An 18,677-nucleotide genomic window follows, 5' to 3' on the forward strand; every position below is an offset into this window, starting at 1 on the left:
GGACAACGAGGGGGCGAGGGGCTCTCGGACAACGAGGGGCGAGGGGGCTCTCGGACAACGAGGGGCGAGGGGCTCTCGGACAACGAGGGGCGAGGGGGCTCTCGGACAACGAGGGGGCGAGGGGCTCTCGGACAACGAGGGGCGAGGGGCTCTCGGACAACGAGGGGCGAGGGGCTCTCGGACAACGAGGGGCGAGGGGCTCTCGGACAACGAGGGGCGAGGGGCTCTCGGACAACGAGGGGCGAGGGGCTCTCGACAACGAGGGCGAGGGGCTCTCGGACAACGAGGGGCGAGGGGCTCTCGGACAACGAGGGGCGAGGGGCTCTCGGACAACGAGGGGCTCTTGGGGACTTACTGAGGAGTGAGGGTCAGCATCATGACCCCAATATAGCGCCGCTTTGTTTCGGTCCCAAACCAGGATTCTGCAACAAAAAAATACAATATTAGAACAGCAGGATTGTGTCACTGAGGCCCGATCGATAGACCGAAGATCGGCTCTCGATCACCTGAGCTCATACTTCTGAACCTAGAGTCCCAATCACAAGATTCACATTAAAAAAAAATGTTTTTTTATTCATTGATGGGATGTGGGCGTCGCTGGCTAGGCCTGCATTTAGTGCCCATCCCTAATTGCCCTTGAGAAGATGGTGGTGAGCCGCCGCCTTGAACCGCTGCAGTCCATATGGTGTAGGTACACCCACAATGCTGTTAGGGAGGGAGTTCCAGGATTTTGGCCCAGCGACAGTGAAGGAACGGCGATACAGGTCCAAGTCAGGATGGTGTGTGGCTTGGAGGGGAACTTGTAGGTGGTGATGTTCCCATGCGTCTGCTGCCCTTGTCCTTCTAAGTGGTAGAGGTCGCGGGTTTGGAAGGTGCTGCCGAAGAAGCCTTGGCGAGTTGCTGCAGTGCATCTTGTAGATGGTACACACTGCAGCCACAGTGCGCCGGTGGTGGAGGGAGTGAATGTTGAAGGTGGGGGATGGGGTGCCAATCAAGCGGGCTGCTTTATCCTGAATGGTGTCAAGCTTCTTGAGTGTTGTTGGAGCTGCACTCATCCAGGCAAGTGGAGAGTATTCCATCACACTCCTGACTTGTGCCTTGTAGATGGTGGAAAGGCTTTAGGGAGTCAGGAGTTGAGACACTCGCCGCAGAATTCCCAGCCTCTGGCCTGCTCTTGTAGCCACAGTATTTATATGGCTGGTCCAGTTCAGTTTCTGATCAATGGTAACCCCCAGGATGTTGATGGTGGGGGATTCAGTGATGGTAATGCCATTGAATGTCAAGGGGAGATGGTTAGAGTCTCGCTTGTTGGAGATGGTCATTGCCTGGCACTTGTGTGGTGTGAATGTCTGCAGTGTTCGGGATTTCACTCCATTCCCAGAGTTCAATCAGAGCGTTGCTCACTCCCAGTGTCTGGGACTGGGCGGGATGTGGGTCACACACTGTCCTTTCACACGGTAAAACTGAAGTCAATGGCAATCAGGGGAAAGACTCTCCAGTCATCTTAGGGGCACCAGCCGTGGCTGCAGTGGGTAGATTACAAACTTAGCACGGCGCCCGTGGCTGCAGTGAAGATGGGTCGTCGGCTCAGGCTTCTCGGGCACCAACCCGCGACCTGCTTCCACCTAGAAGGACAAAGAGGGCAGCAGGCGCATGGGAACACCACCACCTCCAAGTTCCCCTCCAAGTCACACACCATCCTGACTTGGAAATATATCGGCCGTTCCTTCATCGTCGCTGGGTCAAAATCCTGGAACTCCCTCCCTAACAGCACTGTGGGAGTATCTTCACCACACAGACTGCAGCGGTTCAAGAAGGCGGCTCACCACCACCTTCTCAAGGGCGACTAGGGATGGGCAATAAATGCCGGCCTTGACAGCGACGCCCACATCCCATGAACGAATAATAAAATAAAAGATGGTTGTGGTGGTTGAAGGTCAATCATCTCAGCCCCAGGATATCGCTGCAGGAGTTCCTCAGGGCAGTGTCCTAGGCCCAACCATCTTCAGCTGCTTCATCAATGACCTTCCCTCCATCATAAGGTCAGAAATGGGGATGTTCACTGATGACTGCACAGTGTTCAGTGCCACTCAGAACCAATGTTCCCTCCAATATTTTTTGGGTGCTCAGCCCCTTTAACGGGCTGCACGATCCATGCGCGGTGTTTTGCATTGTGAAGCTTGCTCGGACCCCCGGGACCGCTGCCTGGCCGCACAGCTTAACTGGAGCATTGCTCGTAATCCACGCTCCCCTCAAGCTGGGCGGCCCCCGCAGCGCTCCAGGGAACCCGCGCAGCCTTCTTGCCGGCTTTTCAATGTAAAAACCGCGCATGTGCGGTATTTTGAATGGCTCGCGCAGCCCCTTAAAAGGGGTGCGGTGCCAAAAATATGATTTCTTTTACAGGGAACATTGCTCACAACCTCTCCGATCAGGAAGCAGCCCATGCCAGATTACAACAGGACCTGGATAACATCCCGACTCCGGCAGTGAATTCAGCAGCTTCACAACTCTCTGTAAAAAAGGCTTCTCCTGCTCTCTGACCTAAATCTCTTACATAGAAACATAGAAGATAGGAGCAGGAGTAGGCCATTCGGCCCCTCGAGCCTGCTCCGCCATTCAATGAGATCATGGCTGATCATCCAAATTCAGTACCCTGTCCCTGCTTTCTCCCCATACCCCTTCATCCCTTTAGCCTTAAGAAATATATCCAACTCCTTCTTGAATATATTTAATGAATTGGCCTCTACTGCCTTCTGTGGTAGAGAATTCCACAGGTTCACCACTCTCTGGGTGAAGAAATTCCTCCTCATCTCAGTCCTAAATGGCCTACCCCTTATCCTTAGACTGTGACCCCTGGTTCTGGACTCCCCCGCCATCGGGAACATCCTTCCTGCATCTAGTCTGTCTCGTCCTGTCAGAATTTTATAAGTTTCAATGAGATCACCTCGCATTCTTCTAAACTCCAGCGAGTACAAGCCCAATCGACCCAATCTCTCCTCATACATCATTCCTGCCATCCCAGGTATCAGCCTGGTGAATCTTCGCTGAACGCCTTCCATGGCAAGAACATCCTCAGATAAGGCGACCAAAACTGCACACAATACTCAAGATGTGGTCTCACCAAGGCCCTGTACAACTGCAGCAAGACATCCTTGTTCCTGTACTCAAACCCTCTCGCTATGAAGGCCAACATACCATTTGCCTTCTTAACCGCCTGCTGCACCTGCATGCTTACCTTCAGCGACTGGTGCACAAGGTCACCCAGGTCTCGTTGCACTTCCCCTTCTCCCAATCTATTACATTGAATCATGTCTACGTTCCCTTGTTCCAGATCCCTCAACCACTTCAAACGGTCGGTTTCTATCTATCCTGTCGCGTCCCTTCATAATGTTAAACACCTCTATCAAATCAGCTCACAATCTCCTCTGCTCCAATGAAAACAGCCCCAAATTTGTTCAAATCTCCCTCCGTTTTTTTATTTCCTCATTCCCGGCTGCACCCTAGTCAATCTGTGCTACACGCCCTCTAAAGCCTCAGGATTTGCTGGATGAGAAAAGGCCCCGGTCCGTCTAGTTCACCTTCTACCAGCCTAGTATTCGCACGACACTACAATAATGGAGTTGTTGATGTCTTTCAGAGGCGATGTCTCGGGTGGACATAAAAGATCCCGCGGCACTATTCCGAAGACGAGCAGGGGAGCTCTCCCCGGTGACCTGGGCCAATATTTATCCCTCAACCAACAAGTATAGATTACCTCATTGCTATTTGTGGGATCTTGCTGTGCACAAATTGGCTGCCGTGTTTCCCACATTACAACAGTGACTACACTTCAAAAAGTACTTCATTGGCTGTAAAGCACTTTGAACATAAGAACACAAGAAATAGGAGCAGGAATAGGCCACTTGGCCCCTCGAGCCTGCTCCGCCATTCAATGAGGTCATGGCTGATCTTGGGCTCAAAGCCACTTCCCTGCCCGCTCCCCATAACCCTTCACTCCCTTATCTTGCAAAAATCTGTCTATCTCCGCCTTAAATGTATTTAATGACCCAGCCTCCACAGCTCTCTGGGGCAGAGAATTCCACAGATTTACGACCCTCCGAGAGAAGAAATTCCTCCTCATCTCAGTTCTAAAAGGGCGACCCTTTATTCTGAGACTGTGCCCCCGAGTTCTAGATTTCCCCACGAGGGGAAACATCCTCTCTGCATCTACCTTGTCGAGCCCCCTCAGTATCTTATATGATTCAATAAGATCACCTCTCATTCTTCTAAATTCCAGTGAGTATAGGCCCAGCCTGCTCAACCTTCCTTCATAAGTCAAACCCCTCATCTCTGGAATTAACCTAGTATGGGACCTCCTGAGGTTGTGAAAGGCGCTATAAAAAAGCAAGTCTTTCTTTCTTTTGACTATTCGCAGCAATCAATGGTAGAAGGTGATCCAGATGAACCCTGGTCCTTTTCGGTGCAGTGATCCCAATGTCCCCATGTCACTCTGACCCCACTCGATAACTCACTTTTGTTCTGCTCCGCCTGCACGAGAAACTGGCGCACGCGGTCGGACGGAATAGCGAAGGAGATTCCCGACGTCACCTTCATGGTGTTGATCCCGATCACCTCACCGTCCTGTTAACAGAAGAGAAGGGAGATTGAGGCGGGAGTGAGGGTACAGGCACACCCCGAGCCCGGCCCCACCCCGGACAGATTCCACTCTCACCCTGCCTCCAGACAGACGCCACACCCCCAGACAGACTCCACCTCTCACCCTGACCCCAGACAGGCCCCGCCTCTGGACAGACTCCACCTCCTACCCTGCCCCCGGACAGGCCCCGCCTCTCACCCCGCCCCCGGACAGGCCCCACCTCTCACCCTGCCCCAGACAGGCCCCGCCTCTCACCCCGCCCCAGACAGGCCCCGCCTTTCACCCCGCCCCCAGACAGGCCCCGCCTCTCACCCCACCCCCGGACAGGCCCCACCTCTCACCCTGCCCCGGACAGGCCACGCCCCAGACAGGCCCAGCCTTTCACCCCGCCCCCGGACAGGCCCCGCCTCTCACCCTGCCCCAGACAGGCCCCACCCCCAGACAGGCCCCGCCTCTCACCCCGCCCCAGACAGGCCCCGCCTTTCACCCCGCCCCCAGACAGGCCCCGCCTCTCACCCCACCCCCGGACAGGCCACGCCCCAGACAGGCCCAGCCTTTCACCCCGCCCCCAGACAGGCCCCGCCTCTCACCCCGCCGCCAGACAGGCCCCACCCCCAGACAGGCCCCGCCTCTCACCCGGCCCCCAGAGAGGCCCCGCCTCTCACCCCGCCCCCAGACATGCCCCACTTCTCACCCCGCCCCCCAGACAGGCCCCACCTCTCACCCTGACCCCAGATAGGCCCCGCCTCTCACCCTGACCCCAGACAGGCCCCGCCTCTCACCCGGCCCCCAGAGGCCCCACCTCTCACCCCGCCCCCAGACATGCCCCACTTCTCACCCCGCCCCCCAGACAGGCCCCGCCTCTCACCATGACCCCAGATAGGCCCCGCCTCTCACCCTGACCCCAGACAGGCCCCGCCTCCGGACAGACTCCACCCCCTCCAGACAGACTCCGCCTCCCACCCTGCCTCCGGACAGGCCCCACCTCTCACCCTGCCCCAGACAGGCCCCGCCTCTCACCCCGCCCCAGACAGGCCCCGCCCCAGACAGGCCCCGCCTTTCACCCCGCCCCCAGACAGGCCCCGCCTCTCACCCCACCCCCGGACAGGCCCCACCTCTCACCCTGCCCCAGACAGGCCCCGCCTCTCACCCCGCCCCAGACAGGCCCCGCCCCAGACAGGCCCCGCCTTTCACCCCGCCCCCAGACAGGCCCCGCCTCTCACCCCACCCCCGGACAGGCCCCACCTCTCACCCTGCCCCAGACAGGCCCCGCCTGTCACCCCGCCCCCAGACAGGCCACGCCCCAGACAGGCCCCGCCTCTCCCCCCACCGCCAGACAGGCCCCACCCCCAGACGGGCCCCGCCTCTCACCCGGCCCCCAGAGAGGCCCCGCCTCTCACCCCGCCCCCAGACATGCCCCACTTCTCACCCCGCCCCAGACAGGCCCCGCCTTTCACCCCGCCCCCAGACAGGCCCCGCCTCTCACCCCGCCCCCAGACATGCCCCACTTCTCACCCCGCCCCCAGACAGGCCCCGCCTCTCACCCTGACCCCAGATAGGCCCCGCCTCTCTCCCTGACCCCAGACAGGCCCCGCCTCCGGACAGACTCCACACCCCCAGACAGGCCCCGCCGCTCACCCCGCCCCCGGACAGGCCCCGCCTCTCACCCTGCCCCCGGACAGGCCCCGCCTCTCACCCTGCCCCCAGACAGGCCCCGCCTCTCACCCCGCCCCCGGACAGGCCCCGCCTCTCACCCCACCCCCGGACAGGCCCCGCCTCTCACCCCACCCCCGGACAGGCCCCGCCTCTCACCCTGCCCCCGGACAGGCCCCGCCTCTCACCCTGCCCCCGGACAGGCCCCGCCTCTCACCCCGCCCCCGGACAGGCCCCGCCTCTCACCCCACCCCCGGACAGGCCCCGCCTCTCACCCCGCCCCCGGACAGGCCACGCCTCTCACCCCGCCCCCGGACAGGCCCCGCCTCTCTCCCCGCCCCCGGACAGGCCCCGCCTCTCACCCCGCCCCCGGACAGGCCCCGCCTCTCACCCCGACCCCGGACAGGCCCTGCCTCTCACCCTGACCCCAGACAGGCCCCGCCACCGGGCAGACTCCGCCTCTCACCCTGACCCCAGACAGGCCCTGCCTCCGGACAGACTCCACCCCCCCAGACAGACCCAACTCTCACCCTGACCCCAGACAGGCCCTGCCTCCGGACAGACTCCACCCCCCCCAGACAGACTCCGCCTCTCACCCTGACCCCAGGCAGGCCCCGTCTGCAGACGGTCTCCAACCCCCAGACAGGCCCCGCATCTCACCCCGCCCCCGGAAAGACCCCGCCTCTCACCCCACCCCTGGACAGGCCCCGCCTCTCACCCTGCCCCCAGACAGACTCCGCCTCTCACCCCACCTCCGGACAGGCCCCGCCTCTCACCCGCCCCCAGACAGACTCCGTCTCTCACCCCAACCCCAGACAGGCCCCGTCTCTCACCCGCCCCCAGACAGACTCCATCTCTCACCCCGCCCCGACAAGCTCCACCCTCCCAGACAGACTCCACCTCTGATCCTATCTGGCCCCACCCCCAGAGACTCCACCTCTCCCCCTGCCCAGCCCCACCTGCTGTCCCGTCTCCAGACAGGCATGTACGGAGAGAGGGGATCGAGGGATATCTGAAATAACAACAGAAAATGCTGGAAAAACTCAGCAGGTCAGGCAACATCCGTGGACAGAAATTTGAGTTGACGTTTCGGGTCGAACCCTTCTTCAACATTTGCTGAGCTACGGGGAAAGGGTGGGGGAGTGGGACTTGCTGAAGTGCTCTCGCAGTGAGCCGGCACGGGCTCGACGGGCCTCCTACTGTGCTGTAACCATTCTATGATTCTATACGGTGAGGGGGGAGTGGGGGATACGGTGAGGGGGGATTGAGGGATACGGTGAGGGGGGATTGAGGGATACGGTGAGGGGGGATTGAGGGATACGGTGAGGGGGGATTGAGGGATACGGTGAGGGGGGATTGAGGGATACGGTGAGGGGGGATTGAGGGATACGGTGAGGGGGGATTGAGGGATACGGTGAGGGGGGATTGAGGGATACGGTGAGGGGGGATTGAGGGATACGGTGAGGGGGGATTGAGGGATACGGTGAGGGGGGATTGAGGGATACGGTGAGGGGGGATTGAGGGATACGGTGAGGGGGGATTGAGGGATACGGTGAGGGGGGATTGAGGGATACGGTGAGGGGGGATTGAGGGATACGGTGAGGGGGGATTGAGGGATACGGTGAGGGGGGATTGAGGGATACGGTGAGGGGGGATTGAGGGATACGGTGAGGGGGGATTGAGGGATACGGTGAGGGGGGATTGAGGGATACGGTGAGGGGGGATTGAGGGATACGGTGAGGGGGGATTGAGGGATACGGTGAGGGGGGATTGAGGGATACGGTGAGGGGGGATTGAGGGATACGGTGAGGGGGGATTGAGGGATACGGTGAGGGGGGATTGAGGGATACGGTGAGGGGGGATTGAGGGATACGGTGAGGGGGGATTGAGGGATACGGTGAGGGGGGATTGAGGGATACGGTGAGGGGGGATTGAGGGATACGGTGAGGGGGGATTGAGGGATACGGTGAGGGGGGATTGAGGGATACGGTGAGGGGGGATTGAGGGATACGGTGAGGGGGGATTGAGGGATACGGTGAGGGGGGATTGAGGGATACGGTGAGGGGGGATTGAGGGATACGGTGAGGGGGGATTGAGGGATACGGTGAGGGGGGATTGAGGGATACGGTGAGGGGGGATTGAGGGATACGGTGAGGGGGGATTGAGGGATACGGTGAGGGGGGATTGAGGGATACGGTGAGGGGGGATTGAGGGATACGGTGAGGGGGGATTGAGGGATACGGTGAGGGGGGATTGAGGGATACGGTGAGGGGGGATTGAGGGATACGGTGAGGGGGGATTGAGGGATACGGTGAGGGGGGATTGAGGGATACGGTGAGGGGGGATTGAGGGATACGGTGAGGGGGGATTGAGGGATACGGTGAGGGGGGATTGAGGGATACGGTGAGGGGGGATTGAGGGATACGGTGAGGGGGGATTGAGGGATACGGTGAGGGGGGATTGAGGGATACGGTGAGGGGGGATTGAGGGATACGGTGAGGGGGGATTGAGGGATACGGTGAGGGGGGATTGAGGGATACGGTGAGGGGGGATTGAGGGATACGGTGAGGGGGGATTGAGGGATACGGTGAGGGGGGATTGAGGGATACGGTGAGGGGGGATTGAGGGATACGGTGAGGGGGGATTGAGGGATACGGTGAGGGGGGATTGAGGGATACGGTGAGGGGGGATTGAGGGATACGGTGAGGGGGGATTGAGGGATACGGTGAGGGGGGATTGAGGGATACGGTGAGGGGGGATTGAGGGATACGGTGAGGGGGGATTGAGGGATACGGTGAGGGGGGATTGAGGGATACGGTGAGGGGGGATTGAGGGATACGGTGAGGGGGGATTGAGGGATACGGTGAGGGGGGATTGAGGGATACGGTGAGGGGGGATTGAGGGATACGGTGAGGGGGGATTGAGGGATACGGTGAGGGGGGATTGAGGGATATGGTGAGGGGGGATTGAGGGAAGAACTCGGTTGCTGGGATTGATCTACCGAACGATACAGGCAGGTTGGGCCTGATGGACTAAATCCGTGTGATGAAATTCTTGTATTAAGCCAGCTCCAATACACCAAGTTGTGGGGAAGGAAGTGCTTGCAGTTCCCTGCAATGCCAGTAGATGGCCACAGCCCCCTGGCTCGGTGAGCAGAGAGCTGGCACAACACTGACACCTAGTGCTGGCCGGTGGCACAACACGGCACTGCAATGGGGGATCTCACCGGCTGCTCAGTAACGTGCTCCCTGGGGCGAGAGAGGGACAAAAACAAAGAGAAAAATACAACTTACCAAGTTGACAAGTGGGCCTCCAGAGTTTCCAAACTAGAACAGAGGGAGAGAGAAAGGGAATGAGTTAAAAAAATATTATAGTGAAATGTAAAGAAAAGACAGTCTCTCTTTCGGTGACTATTGTAAATTGTTGATTCCCCAACTAGAGGAAATGGTCTCGCCCTATTCACTCCAAAAGGCCCTTCATTATTTAAAACCTCTATTAAAACTCCTCTTAACCAGTGGAAATAGCCCGAGTATCTCCAGTCCTTCCTCATCACTGTCGTTTCTCATTCCTGGCATCCTCCTGGTGAATCGACAATGTCCGACTCAATGGCTTTAATGTCCTGTCTATAATGGTGAAGCTCGATAAACACATGAGGGAGAAGGGAATAGAGGGATATGCTGATAGAGCGAGGCGGAGAAAGGTGGGAGGAGGCTCGAGTGGGGCATAAACACCTTGGTTAGACTAGAATCATAGAATGGTTACAGCACAGATGGAGGCCATTCGGTCCGTCGAGCCCGTGTCGGCTCTCTGCAAGAGCACTTCAGCTAGTCCCACTCCCCCGCCCTTTCCCCGTAGCCCTGCAATTTTTTTTCCTTCAGGTACTTATCCAATTCCCTTTTGAAAGCCGTGATTGAGTCTCCCTCCACCACCCTTTCAGGCCGTGCATTCCAGATCCTAACCACTCGCTGCGTAAAAAAGTTTTCCCTCGTCACTTTTGGATCTTCTGACAATCACCTTAAATCTGTGTCCTCCGGTTCTCGGCCCTTCCGTCACGACAGAGTACAGCGTGCAGTTCTGGTCGCCATATTATAAAAAGGATATAGAGGCACTGGAGAGGGTGCAGAGAAGATTTACAAGGATGATACCAGAAATGCGAGGGTACACCTATCGGGAAAGGATGAACAGGCTGGGTCTCTTTTCTCTTGAAAAGAGAAGGCTGAGAGGTGACCTAATAGAGGTCTTTAAAATTATGAAAGGTTTTGATAGAGTGGATACAGAGAGAATGTTTCCACTTGTGGGGAAGAGCATAACTAGAGGCCATCAATATAAGATAGTCACCAAGAAATCCAATAGGGAATTCAGGAGAAACTTCTTTACCCAGAGTGGTGAGAATGTGGAACTTGCTACCACAGGGAGTGGTTGAAGCGAATAGTATCGATACATTTAAGGGGAGGCTGGACAAGCATATGAGGGAGAAGGGAATAGAGGGTTACACTGATAGAGTTAGATGAGGAAAGACGGGAGGAGGCTCGAGTGGAGCATAAATGCCGGCATGGACTGGTTGGGCCGAATGGCCTGTTTCTGTGCCGTATATCCTATAACTCAATGTAATGGGCCTCCCGAAACTACACACAGTACTCGAACTGTGGCCGAGCATCGTTTTATATTATTTAATCATTCCTTCCTTACTCTTGTAGACTATGCCCCTGAGACAGCCGATCTCCGGGTCAAGCGCTCCAAGTACAACCTGACTCTTCCTCGGTAGTGAAGCGCTCTGGGACATCCAGAGGTCATAAAAGACTTTAAATGAATCCAAATCCTCTCTTTTTGTTTCTTCCCCACGGTTTTGAGATTCTGTAACAGCAGAGAGCCATTTCTGTCCTTGACCTCAGGAGGCTCACAGCCCCCTGCAGCAGACACAGCGATTCCTTCATCTCATTCGACACTGCAGCGCGCCCTCAGTCTGATCACACTGGCCCATTTGTCCTCTCCTCAACCTTTTGGGCACGGAACGTAGGGATAGGAAGAGGCCATGCAGCCCCTCAAACTCGTTCATAGAATCAGAGAAATTTACCTCACAGGAGGCTGCCATTCGGCCCATCGTGTCCGCGCCGGCTGACAAAGAGCTATCCAGCCTAATCCCACTTTCCAGCTCTTGGTCCGTAGCCCTGCAGGTTACGGCACTTCAAGTGCATATCCAAGTACTTTTTAAATGTGATGAGGGTTTCTGCCTCTCCCACCCTTTCAGGCAGTGAGTTCCAGACCCCCACCGCCCTCTGGGTGAAAAAAGTTCTCCTCAACTCCCCTCTAAACCTTCTCCCAATTACTTTAAATCTGTGGCCCCTGGTTATTGACCTCTCTGCTAAGGGAAATCAGTCCTTCCTATCCACTCTATCTAGGTTCCTCAATTTTATACACCTCAATTAGGTCTCCCCTCAGCCTCCTCTGTTTCAAAGAAAACAACCCCAGCCTATCCAATCTTTCCTCATCGCTAAAATTCTCCAATATATAAAATCCTCGTAAATCTCCTCTGTACCCCCTCTAGTGCAATCATGTCTTTCCTGTAATGTGGTGACCAGAACTGTACACAGTATTCTAGCTGAGGCCTAACTAGTGTTTTATACAGTTCAAGCATCACCTCCCTGCTCTTATATGTTAGGAACAGGAGGCCATTCAGCCCCTCGAGCCTGTTACACAGGAACAGGAGGAGGCCATTCAGCCCCTCGAGCCTGTTACACAGGAACAGGAGGAGGCCATTCAGCCCCTCGAGCCTGTTACACAGGAACAGGAGGAGGCCATTCAGCCCCTCGAGCCTGTTACACAGGAACAGGAGGCCATTCAGCCCCTCGCGCCTGTTACATAGGAACAGGAGGAGGCCGTTCAGCCCCTCGAGCCTGTTACATAGGAACAGGAGGCCATTCAGCCCCTTGAGCCTGTTACACAGGAACAGGAGGAGGCCATTCAGCCCCTCGAGCCTGTTCCACAGGAACAGGAGGATGCCATTCAGCCCCTCGAGCCTGTTACACAGGAACAGGAGGAGGCCATTCAGCCCCTCGAGCCTGTTACACAGGAACAGGAGGCCATTCAGCCCCTCGAGCCTGTTACACAGGAACAGGAGGAGGCCATTCAGCCCCTCAAGCCTGTTACACAGGAACAGGAGGAGGCCATTCAGCTCCTCGAGCCTGTTACACAGGAACAGGAAGAGGCCATTCAGCCCCTCGAGCCTGTTACACAGGAACAGGAGGCCATTCAGCCCCTCGAGCCTGTTACACAGGAACAGGAGGAGGCCATTCAGCCCCTCGAGCCTGTTACATAGGAACAGGAGGCGGCCATTCAGCCCCTTCCATCACGGCTGATCCATACAACCTCCATTTACCCGCCTTGGTTCTGCAATCTTTAATACCCTTGCCTAACAAAAAAAAATCATCTCAGTTTTGAAATTTTCAACTGACCCACAGCCTCGACCGCTTTTTGGGGGAGAAAGTTCCAGATTTCCATTACCCTTTGTGTGCAGAAGTGCTTCCTGAACGGGCCTGGCTCTAATTTTAAGGTTCTGCCCCCTTGTTCTGGACACCCCACCAGAGGAAGACGTTTCGCTCGATCAACCCGATCATTTTTAACACCTCAATTTAGTGATGCTGGTCGAGGGATAAATATTGTCCAGGACACCGGGGATAACTCCCCTGCTCTTCTTCGAAATAGTGGCGTGGGATCTTTTACTTCCACCCGAGAGGGTAGACGGGGGTCTCGGTTTAATGCCTCATCCAAAAGACGGCACCTCCGACAGTGCAGCACTCCCTCAGCACTGCCCCTCCGACAGTGCGGCGCTCCCTCAGTACTGCCCCTCCGACAGTGCGGCGCTCCCTCAGTACTGCCCCTCCGACAGTGCGGCGCTCCCTCAGTACTGCCCCTCCGACAGTGCGGCGCTCCCTCAGTACCGCCCCTCCGACAGTGCGGCGCTCCCTCAGTACTGCCCCTCCGACAGTGCGGCGCTCCCTCAGTACTGCCCCTCCGACAGTGCGGCGCTCCCTCAGTACTGCCCCTCCGACAGTGCGGCGCTCCCTCAGTACTGCCCCTCCGACAGTGCGGCGCTCCCTCAGCACTGCCCCTCCGACAGTGCGGCGCTCTCTCAGTACTGCCCCTCCGACAGTGCGGCGCTCCCTCAGTACTGCCCCTCCGACAGTGCGGCGCTCCCTCAGTACTGCCCCTCGACAGTGCGGCGCTCCCTCAGTACTGCCCCTCCGACAGTGCGGCGCTCCCTCAGTACTGCCCCTCCGACAGTGCGGCGCTCCCTCAGTACTGCCCCTCCGACAGTGTGGCACTCCCTCAGTACCGCACTGGGAGCGTCAGCCTGGATTATGGGCTCAAGTCACTGGAGTGGGACTTGAACCCACGACCTTCTGACTCAGAGGCGAGTGTGCTGCCCACTGAGCCACGGGTGACACTTAAGATTCAGCACAAACCTTGAACCTGCATGTGTGCCTCAGTAGCACACAGGGTAGTGCATTCATACCAGCACCAGCATGGATGCCCACCCTTGTTAATGATGAGAATTCTGAGCTCGAGTGCAGAACTTATTGCATGATGCACCCCATGGTGAAATTGCCCACTGCCCAATGTACTGATTGAGAGCAGCGGCCCCCATTGCACCAGTGTGACCTAAGAACACAAGAAATAGGAGCACTCCATTTTCCCCACCCAATTCCCATATCCCTTGATTCCCCTAGAATCCAAAAATCTATCTACCTCAGCCGGAATATACTCAACGACTCAGCCTCCACAGCCCTCTGGGGCAGAGAATTCCAAAGATTCACCACCCTCTGAGTGAAGAAATTCTTCCTCATCTCAGTCTTAAATGGCCAACCACTTATCCTGAGACTATCCCCCTAGTTCTAGACACTCCAGCCAGGGGGAAAACAATCTCTCAGTATCTACCAGCGCATTTCACACTTCATCTAGAGCCATCCTTTGTCTCTTTACCTGTCCTATTACCATCTCGTCTCACCTTGAATATCTCTTAATGTCTCTTCACCTCTCCCAGACCTTCCCTTTTGTTCTTTCATCCCCATCCCCATTGCCCAGCCCCCAAACTTGCTTTTTAATGTTTCATTTCCTGCTTTTTTCTCAGTTCTGACGAAGGGTTCGACCTGAAACGTTAACTCGGTTTCTCTCTCCACGGATGTTGCCTGGCCTGCTGAGTTTTTCCAGTGTTTTCTGTTGTTCTCTCAGCATCTACCCTGTCAATCCCCTTCAGAATCTTGTATGTTTCAATGAGATCACCTCTCATTCTTCTAAACTCCAGAGTGTACAGGCTCATTCTGCTCAATAGGCCTTGATGTCCTTCATCTCCCACACGCTTGCAGCAAGACCACCAATCCAGTGCCAAGCTGGGGCCAGGTATTTGCGGTCACTCCACCACCTCTAGGCAGTGGGTTGAAGCTTTCCTTTCCTGACATTGAAGCGTTTTATGGGAAATTTCTCTTATAAATCCCACCACGGCAGTCTGGGAATAAAAAGCTGGTGTCAGTAAAAGTGACCATGAGGTTGTCGGATTGTCGTTAAAAACCCATCTGGTTCACTGATGTCCTTTAGGGAATGAAACCTGCTGTCCTTACCCGGTCTGGCCTACATGTGACTCCAGTCCCACAGCAATGTGGTTGACTCTTAACTTTTTTTTTTTATTCGTTCCCGGGATGTGGGCATCGCTGCCAAGGCCGGCATTTATTGCCCATCCCTAGTTGCCCTTGAGAAGGTGGTGGTGAGCCGCCTTCTTGAACCGCTGCAGTCCGTGTGGTGAAGGTACTCCCACAGTGCTGTTAGGGAGGGAGTTCCAGGATTTTGACCCAGCGACGATGAAGGAACAGCCGATATATTTCCAAGTCAGGATGGTGTGTGACTTGGAGGGGAACTTAGAGATGGTGGTGTTCTCATGTGCCTGCTGCCCTTGTCCTTCTAGGTGGAAGAGGTCGTGTGTTTGGGAGGTGCTGCCGAAGAAGCCTTGGTGAGTCACTGCAGTGCAACCAGGGATCGGCAATAAATGCTGGCCTTGCCAGCGACGTCCACATCCCCAGAATAAATAATATAAATGGAAACTGTTGCTGGCGATTTTGTCTGTGTCTGTGTCCACACAGTCTCTGTACTCACGTCAATTGAGGCGTCAGTCTGGATATACTCCATGTCCGAATTAGCCATCCCAAGTTCCCGGCTCCCCCTCTGCACGGAGCTGACTATCCCGGATGTGATGGTGTTCTGGAGCGCGAAGGGACTTCCCATAGCGACCACAAACTCTCCGTGTCTGACCTCGGAAGACACGCCCAGGGGCAGTGTGGGCAGAGGCTCCTGATGGAGTAAATAACACAATGAATATCGCCCCAAAACGACAGTGAATATCAGCCCAAAACGACAGCGAATATCGCCCCAAAACGACAGCGAACACCGCCCCAAAACGACAGCGAACACCGCCCCAAAACGAGCGTGAATATCGCCCCAAAACGACAGTGAATATCGCCCCAAAACAACAGTGAATATCACCCCAAAACGACAGTGAATATCACATAGAAACATAGAAGATAGGAGCAGGAGTAGGCCATTCGGCCCCTCTAGCCTGCTCCGCCATTCAATCCGATCATGGCTGATCATCCAAATTCAGTACCCTGTTCCTGCTTTCTCCCCATACCCCTTGATCCCTTTAGCCTTAAGAAATATATCCAACTCCTTCTTGAATATATTTAATGAATTGGCCTCTACTGATTTCTGTGTTAGAGAATTCCACAGGTTCACCACTCTCTGGGTGAAGAAATTCCTCCTCATTTCTGTCCTAAATGGCCTACCCCTTATCCTTAGACTGTGACCCCTGGTTCTGGACTCCCCGACCATCGGGAACATTCTTCCTGCATCTAGTCTGTCCAGTCCTGTCAGAATTTTATAGGTTTCGATGAGATCCCCTCTCATTCTTCTAAACCCCAGCGAGTATAAGCCTAATCGACCCAATCTCTCCTCATACGTCATTCCTACCATCCCAGGTATCAGCCTGGTGAATCTTCGCTGCACTCCATCCATGGCAAGGACGTCCTTCCACAGATAAGGACCAAAACTGCACACAATACTCAAGATGTGGTCTCACCAAGGCCCTGTACAACTGCAGCAAGACATCCTTGTTCCTGTACTCAAACCCTCTTGCTACGAAGGCCAACATACCATTTGCCTTCTTAACCGCCTGCTGCACCTGCATGCTTACTTTCAGCGACTGGTACACAAGGACACCCAGGTCTCGTTGCAGTTCCCCTTCTCCCAATCTATTGCCATACAGATAATAATCTGCCTTCCTGTTTTTGACACCAAAGTGGATAACCTCACATTTATCCACGTTATATTGCATCTGCCATGCTTCTGCCCAATCACCCAACCTGTCCAAATCATCCTGTAGTTTCTCGGCATCCTCCTCACAGCACACACGCCCACCCAGCTTTGTGTCGTCTGCAAACTTGGAGATATTACATCTAGTTCCCTCGTCTAGATCATTAATATATATTGTGAACAGCTGGGGTCCAAGGACCGATCCCTGCGGTACCCCACTAGTCACTGGCTGCCACTCGGAAAAAGACCCGTTTATTCCAACTCTTTGCTTTCTATCTGCCAACCAGTTCTCTATCCAAGTCAATACCTTGCCCCCAATCCCATGTGCCTTAACTTTACACGCTAATCTCTTATGTGGGACCTTATCAAAAGCCTTCTGAAAGTCCAAATACACCACATCCACTCGTTCTCCCATATCTATTTTACTAGTTACATCCTCAAAAAATTCCAGTAGATTAGTCAAGCACAATTTACCTTTTGTAAATCCATGTTGACTTTGTCCGATCCTGTCACTGTTTTCCAAAACGACAGCGAACACCGCCCCATAACGACAGCGAACACCGCCCCATAACGACAGCGAACACCGCCCCATAACGACAGCGAACACCGCCCCATAACGACAGCGAACACCGCCCCATAACGACAGCGAACATCGCCCCAACACGCCTGTGAATATCAGCCCCTGCAGGAGGCCCCAGCCCCTCACCTTGGGGTTGATTTTGATGGTGGCGATGTCGGCCACTTGATCCACGGCCTCAACTGATGCCTCGTATGTCTCCCCGTTCGCCAGCTTCACCCGCACCCGCCGCTTGTTGGCCACCACGTGGGCGTTGGTGACAATCAACCCTTCCTGCGTCACCGCGAAACCTGAACCGTTGGAGATCGCCAACTCCCGGCCGCTGAACGGGTGCCTGGGGAACAAACACACCGAGCGTGGCCGGTTAATGTCCGACGGTTAATCCCCTCCCGGTTACTCACCACGGTTAATGTCTGACTGTTAATCCCTCCCGGTTACTCACCGCAGTTACCGTCTGACGGTTAATCCCCTCCCGGTTACTAACCGTGATCTGACAGTTAATGCCCGGTGTCCGGGTGGCACTGACCGGGTTTTACTGCTCACCCGGCACAGTTAGTAACCGAACAATCTGCTCCGAGCTCGTCTATCCACCCCGCAAATACCAGAATTACAGAATGTTCAGCCCGACCGCTCGGCCCATCGACTCCCTCCTGTCCCTCCCTCTGTCATTCCCTCCGTCTCACATTCTCTCTATTTACCTCCCCAATATTTCGATGTAAACCACCGCCGGCCCCGTTTTCTCCACCACATCCGCGATGAAGTTGAACCTGAAGCGGGGACTGTCGGGCGGGACGGGTTTGGCGGCCTGGACCAGGGGGAGAAGCGCCGAGAGCCCGAGACCCGAGGCTGGAGTCCGGCCGCCCGGCGCCTCCTCCTCCTCCCGCCGGCTCCGCCACAGCAGCAGCGCCGAGCCCAGACCCAGGCCCAGACCCAGCGCACAGGCCGCGGGCCCGGACTCCGGCCGCGCCTCCTCGCCGGCCTGTCCTCGGGAGTCGCTGCCCCGTCCCCGGGAGTCGCTGCCCCAGGCCCCGAGCGCCGCCTGTCCCGGTCTCCGGGCCCCGAGCGCCGCCTGTCCCGGTCTCCGGGCCCCGAGCGTCGCCAGTCCCTGTCCCCAGGCCCCGAGTGCCGCCTGTCCCCAGGCCCCGAGTGCCGCCAGTCCCGGTCCCCGGGCCCCGAGCGTCGCCAGTCCCGGTCCCCGGGCCCCGAGCCTCAGGAGCCCGCGGACGATGGGCGCCGCCATTTTGCAAACAAGAAGAAACTTTATCAACATCAGTGGGCGGGGTTAGGGGGTCAGAGGGCACCTCAAGGGTCACATAGAAGATAGGAGCAGGAGTCGGCCATTCGGCCCCTCGAGCCTGCTCCGCCATTCAATGAGATCATGGCTGATCATCCAAATTCAGTACCCTGTCCCTGCTTTCTCCCCATATCCCTTGATCCCTTTAGCCTTAAGAAATA

At 56.3% G+C, this 18,677-nt stretch overlaps 1 protein-coding gene across 1 annotated transcript; it reads right to left on the reverse strand.

The window, feature by feature from the left end:
- Nucleotides 1–292: 292 nt before the first annotated feature.
- On the reverse strand, nt 293–18,462 carry LOC147123833 (serine protease HTRA2, mitochondrial-like). The gene is made up of 6 exons (XM_085967362.1): nt 17,921–18,462; nt 17,352–17,556; nt 15,434–15,628; nt 9,583–9,615; nt 4,512–4,620; nt 293–422 (listed from the first exon to the last, which is right to left on the reverse strand). Exons 1-6 carry the CDS (start codon nt 18,460–18,462, stop codon nt 352–354), a joined length of 1,155 nt encoding a protein of 384 aa, XP_085823488.1. The 3' UTR covers nt 293–351.
- Between the last annotated feature and the right edge of the window lie 215 nt (nt 18,463–18,677).

The sequence above is a fragment of the Somniosus microcephalus genome, chromosome 2, assembly GCF_052327205.1.
Source record: "Somniosus microcephalus isolate GS21.2 chromosome 2, FLI_Smic_1.0, whole genome shotgun sequence".
Classification (NCBI taxonomy): domain Eukaryota; kingdom Metazoa; phylum Chordata; class Chondrichthyes; order Squaliformes; family Somniosidae; genus Somniosus; species Somniosus microcephalus.

Coding starts and splice junctions, on each gene's coding strand:
- LOC147123833 (XM_085967362.1), bottom strand. CDS start 18,462: ATGGCGGCGCCCATCGTCCGCGGGCTCCTGAGGCTCGGGGCCCGGGGA. Junction 15,629..17,351: donor CCATCAAAATCAACCCCAAG/GTGAGGGGCTGG, acceptor TTACTCCATCAG/GAGCCTCTGCCCACACTGCC. Junction 423..4,511: donor GCAGGCGGAGCAGAACAAAA/GTGAGTTATCGA, acceptor TTTTTGTTGCAG/AATCCTGGTTTGGGACCGAA.